The sequence below is a fragment of the Lingula anatina genome, chromosome 9, assembly GCF_051362555.1.
Source record: "Lingula anatina isolate TDL-2025a chromosome 9, LinAna3.0, whole genome shotgun sequence".
In the NCBI taxonomy this organism is placed as follows: Eukaryota; Metazoa; Brachiopoda; class Lingulata; order Lingulida; family Lingulidae; genus Lingula; species Lingula anatina.
The window spans coordinates 17,267,039-17,285,674 of record NC_141775.1 but is presented as its reverse complement, the minus strand read 5'-3'; the positions used below and the strand labels follow the sequence as shown (position 1 = coordinate 17,285,674).

Sequence of the window (18,636 nt, the reverse complement as noted above, 5' to 3'; positions counted from 1 at the left end):
ATGGAAAATGGTTAAATTCAGTTATTCTTGCGCCAAGGGAAATATGCTAAAGCATGTCTGAAGCTAAGGTCACTGAACTGAAAAATGTGGGTCAGTGAGGAGTCGATGCAAATCGTAGCACCTTTAAGAGCATCACCTCGCAGCAATGGTCAAACCCGTTTATCAATGAAGGAAGTCTACTCTTCATGTCCTTACATGTTTTATTGAAACAAATTCATATATATCACAATAAATACTAAATAAACTATACAAGGAGGGTACAGACGCCCCCAAACCTTTAATTAGTGCATTATTTACATTTTTATCATATGGCGAAGACAAAGTTTTACAAACTTTATACAATAGAGGTGACGTACATACTGTCACGAGCATGCGCAGTGAGAGTTAAACAACCTTCTCTGGGTAAATATTAACCGAAATAAGTTTTTATCTAATCATATTTCATCGTTCTATATTCATCATCATTCGAATATATTTGTATTCTATTCCGCCCCCTTTTCTTTTTTTGGTCATTGAAACAAAATTAATTTAAAATACATTTGAATATAAACTTTTTGACAAGTATTTAAAGTAAATTTTACCTGGCGGAATTTTTTACCGTAGTCCGTCTCACAAAGCTGTCATCCGCTCTGTTTTTTTTGGTTTCACATTATTTTAAGACAAGGAATTATGCGTATTATGTAGAACACTATAATGCTGACGATAGACAAAACCTACTTTTACTTCGGTAAATCTACGCCAGATAAAAACACAATATTCTTACATATTAATTACGAGACGGTCACGTGATGTCACATTACCTACATTTCGACCTTAGTATATCAAACAGCTCTGATATATGTATCCTGTAAATATCAGTGTATTACAAAAAATACTACAAAACATTTAAAGTATACAGTTTGTTTCTGAAGAATTGTTTATTGCACTTTTTGCACTACAGGACCGGTCATGTTGTCAACATGGATCTGGTCACAAAAAGCCACATTAAGACCGTCCCCAGCACTGGATCGTGATAACAAAATATACCTTTTTGATAAGCACGCGTTTTGATCAGATTTCAGAAGTTTCTTAAATCTTTGTTTTGCAGATTTTTTTTTTGGTAGAAATGTTTTTGCTTCTTTGTTTTAACCTTTGGGAATGTTCTCCAAATACAACCAATTGTGAATAAAACCTATTAGTTTTCCTTCACCTTTAAAGGTAACAGAATCTAAGCATACTATCAACATATAACGTAGTGCAAGCATGGCGATGCCCAGCTACATGTAGGAATGTTATTCAAGCAATGTTCTCAAGGATCATATCTCGCAGACAACAACTGCACTTGGCGTTTCGTTGAAGGCAACCTTAGAATTAAACTAATTTGTAACCCGCTAATACGCTATTTATGCTACTGTATGCCCACTGGTATGTCTCTCTATAAAGCTCTGATAGGATTCATTTGAGTCTTGACTTTTTCATGACCCTTTCATTGTTCTCTTAATGACATATTTGACAACTTGTGACACGCAATCCGGGTCTAAATCAATAATGCTTATTCCATACAGAAAAAAAAATATGACCAACGTTTACAAAAGTCGAGAGAATGATTTAGCAACTTCCTTCGACTAACTGAAATACACGATCTGTGGGAACGATTGTACAAAACGACTTAAGATCGACACTCGGTCTATACGTTTTTATAAAAAGTTTTTGTTTTGAATCAAGATGAATTCACAGTTATACGCAAACATCTCAGTCAATTACCCGAATCCACACCAATAACTCTCTCGTTTTACAGGTGCGTGTTTCCTTCTCTGGAATACTACTGACATAAAACCAAAACAGAAATATGAAGTTTCAATTCTGAATGCCGTAAGAGCGTAAAGTTTCCAGTTTCTGTAAGAGTTCAGCTAATTACCCGAAACCACACCAATTTCTCTCTCGTTTTGCTGGTGCGTGCTTCCTTTTTTGGATTACTACTGACATAAAATCAAAACAGAAATATGAAGTTTCATTTCTGAATGCCGTAAAAGCGTAAAGTTTCAGGTTTGTGTAAGAGTTCAGCTTACGTCTGACCGATTAGGTTTGAATAACCAATTCTCTGGAATTGTCACCGAGGCAATTCTAGCACTATAGAACAGAAGAAAAACAAAAAAGCCAAACCGTTGCTGAAACAGACCAGATATGTTAATTTTAATGAGTAAAAAGCTATTTCTATTGACAGCAATTATTATTATTATCATTATTTAAACTGGAGGTCATCTTATCGCATAAGTATGTCTTTGTGTTGTTATCGTATCATATGGCATCAGAATCTGCTACACACAACGTCGCGACTACGAATGTGTACAATGAAGCTATGTAAGAAGATGAAAAACGCACATTTCAACTACAGAAGCTTACGTTTACAATATAACATAATACTGCTTCCACAGAATCGTTTTGCCATCCACTGGACTCATAACTCGACATGACTTTTCACCTGGTGCACAGTAACTTTATACAGTAGCTGCATTTTGAAAATTCTGGATGAAGCGTGACATTCCTTGTAATGGCACACAAATTAATGTTGAGGTCATCACTAGAATACTCCCAAACCTAAAACATGGCGACAAAGTATAATGGCATTTGCCTCTTACAACCTAAAACTCGACTTGCCTCATAAACACCTGTCATATATACTTTTTGACAGCTCAATATGGTATCTTCCCTTTTATTTGGGGGGGGGGGGAGTTGGAGGAGGGGTTACGTCATACCGCCATTTTGATACTGAAATATGAGGTCGCACTTGCAGCGTCACATATCTGCGTTTCACTTACTTTTCACAGTATCACACCGAATGTGATGTAATAATGGTCTCCATACTAATACTTTACTAAAACAAGTGAGATACTTTCTCCAGATAAAATGGTTTAAGTTCACGCACTGAGGTCAGGGTATTGCACATGGTTGTCGTCGCCACGTCTGGAGTAAATAGCGTCTATAATGTGAACATCTTATTTACTGTCACGAACTACACAAATTGAAACCACACACAATTTATGGTGTTTAAACCGTTATGACAAAGCCGTACCAGAGACGATATAAATATCAATAAATATTAATTACTATGCTCAATTCATATAAAATGAGGATGTTCAAATATCCAACTCGCTGCAATAATAACGACCTGTCCTGAACTATAAGGACATCCACTTTATCGGACATTTTGTTACATTTCCCTCACTATTGCAACATTACCCCTACCCCGTACAGGCTCCCCTAGTCTGTGATATCTACCATACCATACCATACCATACCTTCCCAAATCAATGCAAATACAGTAAAAAGTGTCTGTCATGCATTTACGTGCATGCGTGTTTGAATGTTTGTTTGTGCTTCGCACCTCTTCTTAGAATATATGTCATTTTTTCTGTCAAGTTGTTAGAAAGTCTTTGCCTCTTGATGGAGGTACAAGGTAGCTATACAATACCAAGAGTTATTTTTTCTGTTCTGTCTTTAAGACGCAGGCAACCCGTTCACGAGGTGTTCGCTCCATAGGTGGCGCTTGAAAAAGATGTCCCTCCGGTTGCATTGGTGTAAAACCTAAAACTGAACAGTCCTTTACACCATATGTATCTCGTTACTCACGGAGAGCCGTGAATGCAATCATTCAGTGATCTAGAGTTAAAGCGTTCGCAGTAACCAATGTAGAATACTAGGGCAGGGCTAATAGGGGAGCAGCTCAAATGTCCATCAAGTCGCAAACAATTATTCTAAATGCTTACTTGTCCGTGGAGGCCGTCGAATCATATCTGTTCACGATTCCTCTGCAAAACGTTAAGTATCAACGCATAGGGTTTACTCGCGTCTGCACGGGGTTGCCTCTGTCTTTAAAACCTCACACAGCAACGCCGTGTACTGAGATCGTCCCCGATGGTAATGTATATGATTATTGAACCTAGGCACAACCAAATAGGGCTTTGAGATCGTCCCTAAAGTTTTGATTCATGAATCCGTATATTATGGGATTTGCCACATTGTTGACAAAATAGAGATAGAATATAAGACCCACGTAGTCAATGACTTCATTGGCCATAAGGGCAGCCGGGAGGAAGGTGACAGCAAACACCACAGTCACCACAAACAACATGGCCGCCGTCTTGATATTTGCCAAGTAAAGTTTGTCCTTGGGGCGATTGCGCTTGGGGGATCTATTCTTTGATCCCTTTTTTGGTATTTTCTTTCCTAAAGCCTGCACCGCCGCCTCAGGTTTCAGCAACGCCGTAGTTGTTGTTTGCTCGTTATTATTGGTCGTTGCGTTGATGGACGCCATAGTTGCCATGGCGCCGTGAGAAGCTGCGTTCCCGTTCTCGTTCGAAGAAGCTTTAAGCTCTACGCAGTCGGTTTCGTAGTCTTCCGCTTCCGGTTCAGTGGGCGGGTTCATGCTGCTCTTCCTCAGGTAAGAACTCTTCTGTCTCTCCCTCTTGCGTCTCCGTATGACGACCGTCCGGTAGATCAGAGCGTAGAGGACAATGACAATCACCAGTGACATGATAAACATGGACGCGTGGATGTACTGGTACAAAAGTCGGCCACTTTTCAGAATAATTCTGTCATCAGGATCGCAGCGGCCGTTGAACACTATACGGTCAATAAAAAGCGACCCGTTGAGGGCCTCCATTTGAGCAATGGTCTCGTTATCTACGGTGTCGAGGGCCTCTGTTGGCGGGAATGTGAGCTCGTAGAACTGAGTGCTGTTCAACACTACAGGGGTGTAGTACGGCTTCAACCTTGGGTCCATCGGGCTAAGACTGGGTGCATCGATAGGTGCCACCCGGGGAGGGCTGTCGAGCACCGCGGTTGTTTCCACGCGGTAGACACCGTAACACATTGCTACGACCACCCCAAGCATCGTGGCCATTATTGCCAACACTATGACGATCACTTTGGCCCTGAAGAGGTTGATTGCGCGTAGAAATGGATGACAGATGCAGAAGTAGCGGTCGAAAGCAATGGCGACCATTACGAAGGCCGATAGCGGAATCGTCGACGTGGTAAAGAATTGGTAGAGCTTGCAGGCAATGTCAGAGTTCACGCTGAACTCCACAAACTCAAAGTAGATCGTCGACGGGATGATGAACAGGCATGTTATAAAGTCAATAAATGCCAGGGCAAGGATGAACAAGTTGGCCGTCAACTTTTCCCGCTTTCGGCAATAAACGATCAGGATCAGCGCGTTGCCAACGGTGCCAAACACGCTGAGGAATCCCAGTAGAACGAGAGTAACGATCATCATTGGTTTGTCCATTTGGAAAGGACTGCCCGTGCCCTCCACGGTACCATTGCCAACAGCGACCCCTATCGGAGTGATGCTGGTAGCACTGCTCTCTGTGACGTCAAACAGCACCATAGTGAGGTATTCTTTCAGGGGTGAAACAAATACTTAAAACAATCCTCTCATCTCTGAGGGATGTGTTGCTTCTCAATGAAGTGATGCTATTCTCTGCGCTGAGGTAACGCAATAGTTGAGTTAAATTATGAAGTTCAGTGTTCTCTTTTCTGCCGACATTTTCAAATGTCCCGTCGACCCACCCTAGACTCTTAGAAACAGTGGAGTATAACTGCAACTTGAGGTTTCCGTTCTTCTGCTTTATATCTACTTTTAAGATTAATATCCACTCAAAACTTTTTTCATGATTTAAATGTGTGTAATGATCTAAGCGATCAATACAGCCACAAGGTCAGTCTTTGCAAGGGTTACGATGTGTCCACAGAAAATCAGGTCCAGAAGTCACGTCAACCCGAGCACTGAAGCCATATTTTTCGTTGAAAATGGCATCCAACTTCATACACCCTCCTTTATCCGACGCACAACTATTCCACTGTCAGATGACTTTTCCAGCATCCAGACTTCAGCCTCGAGTTGGTGTCTTGCAGTCACGTTGAATCTAGTGCGTGAAAACCACATAACATCCAAACGAGACTCTGGATATTACATGGTCCTGGAAGTTTTTTTTCTTTCCACTCCGTGAAGAAGACTGTGCCCTTGTCCTACTGTTAGGAAGTCAGCGGTTGCATACCTGGAAATAGACACATAATCTCGTTACACACGCTGCTATGTTGTAAAATAATAATGAACCTGCAAAGGTTGACGAATGAGTTTATGCATAAAAGACGTCATTTTAACCCACCGGGAGAGGTAATCAAATGAAGAAGTCTTCAACATTCCGTGGTGGAATTTTGGATTAAATCTACTACAAATCACGAGCCACTTCCCTCATTTTTTTCAATCTTTTACCAAAACCCTAGGCTAATTTCTTTGACATTATTATTTGCTCACAGATGTGATTATTACACATTATTGCTGGCAACTCCATTGTGTAATCCAGACAACAGATATAGACAAGCTACAATACAGGTGTCGTAGCCACAAAAATTCTGTTCATAAAGTAGACGCTGAGGATGGCCATTTACGTGGAGAAAATATTAGATGTTTATTATATATACTTGTACACATAGAACACATTTGTTTGCGGATATTTTTTATGTTATTCCGCTCTTTGACTAAGAAAAGGAAATTTAAATTTAATATTGGTCTAATTGAAACGCCTCCTGTTGTCTCCAACCTTCTTGTATAAATTTCTGTCAGTTGTACTGACCGAAAACTTGAAAACGAAGCTTGCATCCAATTTCTCATCGCATTTAATCATATGAAAAAAAAAAAAAAACAATCGAAACATGAAAACTAAAAATCCTAAAACAAGGCATAACCCTGACATCTTTCACACAAGTTTAAACTAGTTGTATTCAGCTAGAGTCCCCACGGAGTTGAGTTGGAAACAGCAGAACGCTAGTTTTACTAAGAATGCGTCCTAATATATTTCAAAAATCGGATTACAGAGCACCACTGGTGAAAAGAGCATCAAATATGTACCAGTGATCCACTCAATGCATTAATTCTTAATTCACACAGCGCTTTTGACTCATTTCAATCTAATTCCGAGAACAATTTGGTGGAGTTATTTACTATGTATCTGGACGGCACACTGTCGACCGTTTGTTAATTTAGCTGGCTTTTTAAAGCTATCAATAAACGGGCAACGAAAACAAGTTTATTCAATCAGGCAACAATATAATGATGAAATTATCTTAATTGCATTCGCTGCTGCACTTTTCCTGCTGTCAAGTGGTAGATTAGTAGTGAATTCCAATGCCTCGAGCACTTTAGGGCCGGACAATTGGTGCAACTTCCGAGAATATTCAAAGATACGCAATGGCTATATACACGTGTACGTATCTTTCAGCTAATATCGAATAAAATATATTCTGCAAGATATGATTGATATAAGCCATTAATCTAGTTATCAGGGCGTGGAATATGGAGTCTGCTAAACAAGTAAAATGTAATGCTTTTTTTACGAATAGGATAAAATATCTGTTCCCTATTTCTTTTATCTCGAATCTCGACCTTTAATCCAACTTTTAATCCCAAAACTAGTGCCTGAACTTTCTCTCTCTCTCTCTCTCTCTCTCTGTGTCTCCACAATCTCTCCCATCGCATTGTGCATTTCAAACCTTTTAACCAAAGAGTAAATGTTTTATCCCCATACTCCAAATGTGCTAGAATCGATACAAATTACCAGTTGCAATATTTACGGTCATTTATGGATCGATGTTAATCACTCGTGTTGAGGTCCGAATATAGTGATTGCAATTAAGCCAGTGGGTGCCCAGGATACTCCAGAACCAATCAACCAGAGACTCGTGACACCGCTATAATGGTCGACTTCCACAAATAGGTTGAAAGCACGCATGTCATCTTTGAGAATATTGTTTCCACGAAATAATTTTAACCCAAAAATTAGTTCACACGTTCAGTCCTAAAGAAATTAATTTGATCCAATACATATCAATTTGATGCAATGTTGCCTTTGCGCTTAAACAAAAAAAGACATGTCAGTTACTGGTCACGAATACGTCTCTAAAATGTTTTAAAAAATCCTGGCACTAAAAGACATGTCAGTTACTGGTCACGAATACGTCTCTAAAATGTTTTGCAAAATCCTGGCACTAAAAGACATGTCAGTTACTGGTCACGAATACGTCTCTTAAATGTTTTACAAAATCCTGGCACTAAAAGACGCCTGGAGAACGCCTTGAAGTAAGAATGTGTTTGAAATTGTTCTCTACACAACGCAATTCGGTAGCTTAGCATGTCACCAGGCACAGTGCTCAAGATCGTCAAACGTTTAAAAATTCGCCATTAAGATGCATGAAAAACGTTGGTTTCATATGTACCTCCGCAGTATTATTAATAAAATCTGTATCTTAAATTTAGATCCACGGCTGACAATAAAATGTCAGTATTGTGTTCGGGAAGTGTAAGGCTAACTTTTGGGTGAAGTTTTTAAAACACCCACGTCGCCGATATTCAATACGTTCTGATGACGTCAAGCCAGTGGACAACTGTTTTTCTGTCTTTAAGGTGTCTACAAGACGCGCTGGGAGTCTTTAGATGTCGTCTTAATTGGCACAAATGGCAGAGTGGTCTTTGCTCCACACCAACAAGAGTTTTGGTTTAGTGGTTTATTATTCCTGTATTTTGACCAAAAGTAGATCGTTTAGATGGTTTAATTATTGAGGTGAAGCTTTGGGCCCTCATTTTTAATTATACACTAAACTGCACAGAAGACTAAACCCATTTGTAAAATCCATTATACCGTCTCCTCAGAGACATAGCATTAAAGGTGAACTCATAAAATGTTTCAGGTTTTAAATTAACGCCGTCACTACGATTTAAGTTAAGCCTACCTAAACTCAGCTATTGAAATGAGACTTGAACGTCTTTACAATCAACACTAAACAGTTCGTAATCTAATCAATGGTGCGATTTAAAGATATATCTTCCCTTAGGCGCATCCGATACGCAGAGATTCTGGGATTTATTGTTACACTGTGATGACGTCAATGACGCACAGTGAACAGGCGTAGAAAGCATGCCCACTGTTTCTAACAAAACTGACTCACTGTGCATCAGAAATTTCACAGACAGCGTGACTTAAATTCAATAAATTTTGTAAGACTGTGTAATCCAACTGTCGATTATTCAACGTACAATGTCAACGACCGACGAACAGGAAAAGAAAACTAACACGGCAACCGTATGGAGCAGAATCTCAGATGCATCATTATGCAGTCTGATTGATAAGAAGTGATAATAGAAGATACACTCGTAATTTCATAGCTGATTCACGTATCAAAGTACTTCTCAGATACTTTGAACTGGGATATGTATTTGTTATGCGAAAATGCCACTTACGCAGCATTCATACGAATTAAAATTAAGTAACATTTTGATAAAAATCTGGTCCATTAGATTTGTTTCAGATGTGCCATAACGTATCATATGTACACAAGTAGACCGTCCTGTTATGACGTCATCCAGAAAGCAACCAGTCCATTTGTGCAGGTGGAGGGGGGGGGGCATTTGTGTCTTTTTTTAAACAAAACGACCGATTCACCAAATCTGTAGTACGTTATTTCAAAGCAATGGAATGGTACACTGACCTCGTGCAAACAAGCTTTTCGCCACGTCGTCATAAAGTATATATCCCCTTTAAAGTACACCGCCAAAATGCCTGCAGTCACAGAATCAATCTGCGCTCAAAACAGACACATATGATAGAGGCTATTCCCACGATGACGCTTATGTTGTTGCAAACGCTGAAAACACCCCCTTTTCCCACACGTGTCTAGACAATCACTGTCAGCAATTTAACACCGAGCTTCAGTAAAACCAAACGCTATAGATCAAATTAACCTGATTTCTGTTGCATTCTGGTGTTGGTGGAACAAACGCACGCGTGATTCGTTGAATCATATCTCGCACGCCGACCATTGGGCTTTGCTACTGGTCTCCCGAGATTTGACCTGCCATTTGAACAAATGCCTAGAGAAGTGGTGATTTTAGCTGTGCCATCCCTTGCCATCCACCCCTTCTAATTCTTAAAACCGAATCCTTACTAGGAGCACTAGTATACGTTCAGATGTTACTGGATCGCATTAGGTCATTGATTCATGGGCATAGAATAATAATAATAATAATAATAATAATAATAATAATAATAATAATAATAAACAAGGAAACAGTAGAAAAACAATCCACTGAATAACTTGCGTAGGCAGATCGGTGACTCGGCTCATCTCCTGGTGTTGAGTACAATACTAAAAAAAAAAAAAAAAAAAAAAAAAAAAAGAAAAAAAAAGAAAAAAAAAAAACCGTTGATGCTATGTGTATGTTGGAGACAAGAGGAGGCATTTAAGTCTGACTGCATTCAGCGAGAGTCCATGCGGAGTTGGGTCGATCTCCGTAGACCGATAATTCCATTGGGAATGAAATATTATAGCATTTAATTTTGATTCGAACACAAGGTGTGACAAGGTGTGAAACCGTGTTTCAAAGTCACGCGCACTATTAAAGATGCCTCTGAATAATTCAAATGAATAGGACTTCTAATTAACACCTGTAACTGTTCGAGAACTTCTACATCTTCTCTTGCTGACACTTTATTACATTGTATTTTAATAATGTTAAAATTATTATTTTATGTTAATATTATTATTAGTTGATGTTAAAACACAGTATAATAACAGTCCGTAGCTACCCATATATATATATATATATATATATATATATATATATATATATATATATATATATATATATATATATAATTTTATTTTCTTTTTCTTGGGATGCATTTAAACTGTGCTGTTTTCCTCTTGAAAAAAAAAAACATTGCCACATATCATTGTTATTAATGTAGCGTTTGTATGACTAGATCTGCGTGAGATACTGTTATAGCGTGTTATTATGATTGATAGTGTAATTATCCGATAGCATTTGTCAATGCGCCTCTTCATCCAGTATGACACCTACGACACGGAGCCTAAAACACAGTCAAACGAAACATCAGTCATGAATAACACATGTACAGACAGTTAGGGTTCAAACGCGTTCCAAAGTTCAAATTTGCTTCCCTCCTCTCAGCCCTGCTAACAGACTCGATCTCAGATGTACTGTCTCTAAAAAGTACATGTTCCAAGCCAGATCGTGTTTTTGATGGAACGGACTTGACCTAAGTTATTATGTATTTAGCAAAAGCTGCCGCATAAGAGTTTCTGCATTATTCAATAACAGTCCAACATGGTGATTTTGACCAGCAGTATATCGTTTAACGCTCGCTATCTCAACATTAATCGCATTAAATGTGGTCATTTCTACACAACTCCGTTACAAACAAGTGGATGTTATATCGCAGCTTCCACGATGTTTACAACAGGCTATACAAACATTATTATGAATGTTGTGCACCAGAACAAATTAAATATTACATTTTTTCTTTTTTTTTATCCTTACTTATCTGACCGTCATATTAACTTTGTCAAATGAATGTTATATCTTCTTTTCATGGATAAAAATAATGTGGTAAAGATCAACACTTCATCTATCATTGCTACTAATTGTATCTGAACTATTAAGGTGAATACATTCTTCTGTTGCTCCTCTTCCATTTGATATGCATTTAAAAGTTCAAAAGGCGTTGCCAGTGCCAATAGATGCTTAATATGCGTATTTACGGAGAAAAACAATTGTTTCAAGTATGATCCCTTAAAAGAAGGACGCCGAGCCGATGGGCTCTAAACTTATTGCCGGGTGTGTGAAAGCGCCATTTCTAAACCTCAGGCTGTGCTTAGTTACAGAGACAGAAAACAAGGTTTTCTTACGAGAGGTCTTTTTAGCTGTCGCATAATTGTAGAAAAGACTTTCAAAACAATTGTATTACATCTTGAGGAGATCCCTGGTGGACGGTAGAATACATAAAGGTTGGAACATGAAGCGACCGGCCAGCGTTAGGGCGAATTGTTGGTCTACGTACGCGGTGAAATCGGAAGAATTTATGCTGCTGTCCGCATTCACAGTACTCTTGGTTGTGACATACTGGCATAGTACGAAATCACGCATTTCTCGTATTAGTCTTAGACAAACACGTACATATATGTACTACCACGAGCCAATGTGAGCAGGCATCAAGAAGAGGACAGTCCTTGAAAAACAAACTAGAAAATACCGCTTAAACGGTGGCTGTGACTGACGAGTTTCAAAGCTTGGAAATGACTTAAGGCACTTAATTATGTTCGAATTGTGAAAGAAAATCCGTTATTCCATGCAGTTATGCATCGCAACGATCATTCAAACATGTCGCAAACACTAACAGCATTCCTGCGATACTTTGTAATGAAGGTGACTGATCTTATAACGCTCAATAATTGTTTTTCCTCGAATAATTTTGCCAAACTGATTTCTTCTTTTGGTGTTAATGAAAATAACATGAACATTACATTACCTGAATCTTCGCGTTACGCAATCAAATATGTCAGCTCCATATTTGTCCGAACTAGGAAAGATATATAAAATATAGTTTATTGCGCTGGTATTTCACCAAACCACGCACTTAAAATTTACTTTACACCATAAAGAGTCACCCCTTAACATGTGACACTCCCTCTATTTCGGTATATATTTATCCATTAGCTTCATTTAAACCGGGACAGATAAAGTGGAAATAAATACCAGAGAACCGACCGGTATTGTGTCGAAAATATAATATTTGCTTTGCGGAAGAGAACAGTTGGCAAAGTCATTGTTAGCGGGTGATTGGCGCTTTGGTGGGGCTCTCCGAATTTGTAAAACTGTACATGTGCACCTCGGGTGTAGATTTAGCGAACGAGATCTATAAAAACTTGCTGCCAACTGGACCTGAATATAACCTCTGCATTATTGTCACACCTCGCTGAACCTACAACTTCTACGCTCACTGGAGAACTAACATCTGCCAAACATGGCAGCGTTATCTTGCTGCTATACACAGGAGTCACGAGCAACGAACATACCGTGGTACGAGTTACCATCTTTCAAAGATACGAACATTGTTGGACAGCGTGGATTTTTTTACTAAGATTCAGTCCACGTACAACAGCCGCATCTCAAATTCATTGTAAATGTGTATACTTAATATTGGAATTTGAAACGTTTATAAACACAGCGGGAACTTTCAAAGCTTACAGTTATATATATATATACCTGTAAAAAAGATCAAATTAAGAATGTCATCCGGGAAGAAAGCATGTTCGTAATTCAAGGTTTTATTTTCTTACCTGAACAAGTGTATTGCGACACGACCCCCTTCCTTGCGTTATCTCTGCTGCGCCTCTAAATTTTTAAGGTTGGCGTTTCTCCGATTTTATATTTGTCAAGAATGAAACAATAAATCTAATTTAATCTGAGCCTCCCAGTACCACCCAGTCAGTTGCTTCGAGCTGAGATTATATCAGTTTTCCTGGCAACTCTGTGATATGATATTATTGCCTCCAATGAAAACTTGGTGATTGGTTCCTGCAGCGTTTCTGTTTACAGTCTCTTGGCAGGTGACTGGAACGATGTTTTTCTTTCAGTGAAACCGTCCGATTCCTTTCAACCTTCTTTTTCTTACACGGAATGCAGAATGTCAAAACGATGTGTTATCCGAAATATGATTTACCACAAGTCTCTTGGTAACGCTGCTTGAAGCGTGTCTTCTGATATTCGCCGCTCTTTGTATTTAACTGTGACAAGCTGAATCCGTATAAACCACAGTTCTTCGCGTGTCAGCTGAACAACCAATGTCCATAATATGCGTATTCAGAACGCTCTTCGAATTCTGCATTCTGAAACCCAAGAGGCACTTTTAATATTTTTCCGAGAAACGATTCCCACCTCCAGAATCACTTACAGTCATTAGTCATCTGCTCAAGGCGAGCGGTCAGCAGCACTGTGCGTGACTCGAAAGGATGTTCGTGTTTGACGTACAGACAGACCGGAAGCGTTTCTGCGCGTTATTAGAGCTTCAGCGCGCTCTTTGACGTTTTTCCAGTACCTAATTAGAGCCAATAGCTACATTGCTTCATGGTGAGAGTATGTCGTGTCGGTCTTTACAGAATTCTCAGTCATAAAATCAAAGCTTTTACAGACAAAAATATGTAACGTCAATTTTTCAGTTTAAGTCACTTAACTGCGCAAAGAACGAACATTTTCTTGAACCCCTGACTCCGTGACACGACAATCATGATTGTTTCTAGCCTGATGTATATCGGAAGTTTTGTAGAAATATGATCGTCGTGTCTCTAGAAGCTCTTAATTTATAATAATAACTTGCATTTAATTTGCCACCGCCAGGCAATATGTACATGTATACCGCTCTGGTGCCAACAGATCAAATTCACAGTAATAACCCGGCCAGTGACATCAGTGATACGCGTCCTTTGTTAACCTGTTTTCACAGACAAACAGAACATGATACCAGCGTTCATATCTGGAAAGGTTTCAGAGGATTTTATCAATTAAGTGTTTTTTTTCCTTTACTGTCGCGTTCTCTTCTTAGGTTATGATGGTGCGCTGGCGCGGTGGTCACGCAGCTAACGACTGTGAATACACGAAGCGTCAGTTTTGACAATTTTTACTCAAAGTTCTCATATATTATTCCATTAGATAAGAAATGCAAAAAAAAAAAATCGCTGAGTTCATCACCCATGTTATGAATCCAACCCGTATGAGATCTGTATGTGTATCATCATTATTCAATCGGGTATTCAGTCGAAATGAGAGCTCTTTTTATAATATGAAGTCGTGCGCGGAGCCATTAGCCTATTCGTATCTACGTATCTATACTTAAGAAGTCCCCAAGGAGAATCCGTCGGCTTCAAAAATGTTTTTCGCCTAGATGCGTCTCTGTTAACTCCAATATTTGTATTTCCCCATGTTTCTCACAGTGGTGGAGGAATATTGCTGCAACTTGCGGTGTCTCTTCTTTACAGCGTTCTGCAGACTAGTAAATTCAGTGCCGCTTCAGGCCAATGGAGACGAATTCTTCAGACAACCCCAACGTCAAACATGCTCTCCCGTGTTGCCACTTTATTTTTTTTTAAGTCGACCAAATCTATCAGTGTCCCTCTAACTGCAAGGTGATGCAAACGCCCTTTAATACATAGTCATATCTCTATAATATCTATCTCGTCGTTTCCACGGGTCTATTTAACCTGCTCAAACCACAGAGCCTTGCCGTTTGATCTAAATCGCTGCTAAAAAATCCTTTTCTCTCCTGTCGACAGTATACTCTTTTCCATTTGTTTATTTAATTTTAGCGCAAACACACTGCCATTTAATTTGCAACGCCGCGGGGAAAAGCCGTTTATTCTGTCTCGCTCGTCAGTCTATTTCATCGACTACGCAGCAGAACTAAAAGCACCAGGAATGATTTTTTCCAATATGCATACGCCTTAGTGACCGCTACATTACAATAGTGATGTTGCCACTCACAGCCCAATCACACTCTGGTGGATTAAGTCCCTGTGGACCTCGGACCTCTAATGAACTGGTGTGAACTGTCTTAACTGAGGGCAAATTGATGTGATAAAAAAAGGGTGCAAAGGATGATCTTGGCTGTTCACTTGGTCGTTACAGTTAAATCATTCTTTCAGTGATTGCATTGTGAGGTTAATCTCTTCACGCTGTCAAAACGAGATAGTTTTCTTTTATTCAGTGTATCTACAGCTTGTTTCCGTATTCTCCGTCTCTCGGTAATAAAAGCATCGTGAAGAATGCCTCTTCTCTTTGCTCTGCTTTGTATTCATATGATCTCGCTTTATAACCGCAATCTCTGCACGGTGTTATTAGCCGCTCAATCACAATATGTAATTATAATTGATCCCTGCGTCCGCGCTGAGGGCAAACCTCGTTTACTTAAGACGAACAACCGCTGTGTGGTTGTGATCAAATCACAAGCGGTCGATTAGTAAAATTGCAATGGTAGTGTGAGTCTCGCTCGCTAGATGGCACCTGCGGTTAGTGTCCAGCCGTTGGTGACGGGCCAGAGACATGTTTATCTAAACGACGCTTTGGTTCTTTAGTAAACACCAAAAGTGTGTGTTTCTCTCTCTCTCTCTCTCTCTCTCTCTCTCTCTCTCTCTCTCTCTCTCTCTCTCTCTCTCTGTGTGTGTGTGTGTGTGTGTGTCAATCGGCATGGGGTCTCCTTGTAAGGGGGCCGGGATTATTGTGACGTCCTGTTCCAGTACCTCGCGGACTTCTTAACAACTACAACTCCTAAGATTTTAACTCATTGACACAATTACATCACTTATCACAAAGCTTCGATTATCGTTCGGGAATCAAAGCATATACCCAACGCCGATCGATAACACTTCATAACGGGCAGTGAAAGTGAACCGTGTAAAGTAGCCACATGCTTTGTTGTTATCCCCATACATTAAATGTTTTAATGTCATATTTCACAAACAACCGTTCAGCTGTGGTAATTATTTAAAGCCAAACACCACTTTAACGCCCCCAGCTCTTCAAATGTTCATGTTAATGTACTCGGACTTCGTCCAGCGTTCATAATTACTTTTTCCTCTTTTAAAGTTTTATGTATGTGCCTGTATATTTTTCAGCGTGGTATGTCATTGGTTAAGTTATTCTACTAATACAGTACTAACATTGCATTAAGTACCACCTGGATACTTTATATGGGAAATCTAATTAATGATCACCTGGTTCGACACGAACACCTGACCTTACACTTACTAATAGTATATATTATCCTGCTAAATCAAAAATATTTATTTTATGCCTATTTCACTTTGTATGAAACAAATATTAAGAGCTTTTCCTTCCCACTTTACCTTGAAGTCCTTGCAACTGTGACAAGAATAGCTTTTCCCGAAGTCGTTAATCCTTGCCGTATTCCTAATGGCTTGTAATACAAAGTGTCACGTCGAGATTATAGGCACCTTCGGCGCGAGACCTGTCTCTGAAACCGCCGCTGGCTAAGTCATCGCAGTGAGAACTCCGCTGCCGATTTGCTCTGGTTTCTGATGCTGCTTCCCCGCCGGCGTAATAGCGACTGGAAGATAGATAAAGAAACGAATCATGAAGCTGACTTCCAGATTGCTCGCTACTTTATGGCAACCTGATAGAACAGTGATGCGCTGTTGTCAGTTGAATCAATCGATCAAAATCTAGCGAGACAAGGCGGTCTGCAATTAATACCCAAGTTAGCAATTTATAATCATTCTCTTTATCGCCTCTTCCCGGGAGAGATTTCACCGTGGTTCTTATGCATGCGGCTCACACCGTTTTAACATATCGTTTTTATATAATTGAGAGCTGTTGCGATTAGAAAAAGGTCACGCACATTTCATTCTTACTAAAAGGTTAAGGGGCGATGGGAAGAGAGAAAGAGAGAGAGAGAGAGAATGAGAGAGAGAGAGAGAGAGAGAGAATGAGAGAGAATGAGAGAGAGACAGAGAGAGAATGAGAGAGAGAATGAGAGAGAGATTCAGACAGACGACAAGACGGACAAACAGACATACTTTTTCGCGAATTATCGTTCTTTGGAGAGAACACAGTAACATGCTCACAGGCATTATAGCGCAAGAAACAATCTGTGAAATACAGCAATAATCTGAGGCGGATATGAATCCGTAATTTCAACTTGAACTCAATCTGCAGTGTAAATTATACATAATAGCTCCCAGGGTAAATTATGTCGTGATTATAGTGCATTATTATATCATAAAGTATATTTAAAATATAAATCCAACTCGAAATTGTTTATCATCGCTGCATCACGAGGTACCAGAGATATTTTTAGAAATGTATGCCTGTTCGTCTTATCGAAAATGTGTGTTGGCGCGCGTGTGCGAGTGTGTGTGTACGCTCACGAGTGTTAAGTCGACTTTGATTTTACAGTACAAAAAAAAAAAAAACACTTGGAGTATGAATTTCTTAGACTTCTGTGGGTCCAGTTTCATCAACACTGGATAGCGTCTTCCTCTGGATAACACTATTCATTAGATAAATGTGTTATCTTGTGGGTAAAGTAATGTTAACTAAACACTAGATACTTATTTTTGTATCTGATATTGCTTTCCAGTGGTTAATAAAGGCTGCTATCCTCAGGATAACTGTCCAGAGGATAAGAATTTTATCCTAAGGAAAGTGTTATCAACAGGATAGCGCTATCCAGTGTTGATGAAACTGGGCACTGTAGAGTACCATTTATTATAGCGTAATACAATGACCAAAATGAAAAAAATATCAGGTACATTTAGACTCAACCACCTTCACAGTCAAATTACACCTGCTTTAAGTATATTTCACAGTTTCATAATTGTGTCACATTTTGTAGGAAAGCCAGCATGGTCGTCACACCGGATAAGTGGCGAATGTTGGTCTTTTTTAATGCACAGTCGGTCACACGGGCACCGCTTGCATAAATGAAGGCAAAATAACTACACCGAGATTTAGATTGACAGAGCACAGGACCATCAATATGTATAAGAATACCCTTGCCAGCCATGTTTCAAAATGGCTACACTATCTATTTTTTCGTTCTCTTGTTCCAGACTTACATGTGCATTCTAATATACCATAAGTCAGCAGACAAATAAATTACGTCCAGATTATGTCAGAATAGGAAAGCGTCATAGAATACAGGCAGACCCCGAGTCGAATCCATTCGGGTTATGTAAAGATGCGAACACTTTGTGGAAGTGAAAGACGTGTGGGTCCACACGACT

The 18,636-nt window shown here is 39.4% G+C and overlaps 1 protein-coding gene across 2 annotated transcripts; it reads right to left on the bottom strand.

Annotated features, from left to right (window-relative positions):
• Nucleotides 1–182: 182 nt before the first annotated feature.
• Nucleotides 183–17,425, bottom strand: LOC106175232 (uncharacterized). 2 transcript variants are annotated; one of them, XM_013557132.2, is made up of 2 exons: nucleotides 16,738–17,425; nucleotides 183–6,041 (listed from the first exon to the last, which is right to left on the bottom strand). In XM_013557132.2, exon 2 carries the CDS (start codon nucleotides 5,369–5,371, stop codon nucleotides 3,920–3,922), a length of 1,452 nt encoding a protein of 483 aa, XP_013412586.1. In that variant the 5' UTR covers nucleotides 5,372–6,041; nucleotides 16,738–17,425; the 3' UTR covers nucleotides 183–3,919. The 2 variants fall into 2 exon arrangements, with proteins under 2 accessions (XP_013412586.1, XP_013412588.1); XM_013557134.2 differs by lacking the exon at nucleotides 16,738–17,425 and adding an exon at nucleotides 13,180–14,031.
• Between the last annotated feature and the right edge of the window lie 1,211 nt (nucleotides 17,426–18,636).

Bases quoted from the DNA above. Each gene is read 5' to 3' on its own strand.
- LOC106175232 (XM_013557132.2), bottom strand. From the start codon at position 5,371: ATGGTGCTGTTTGACGTCACAGAGAGCAGTGCTACCAGCATCACTCCG.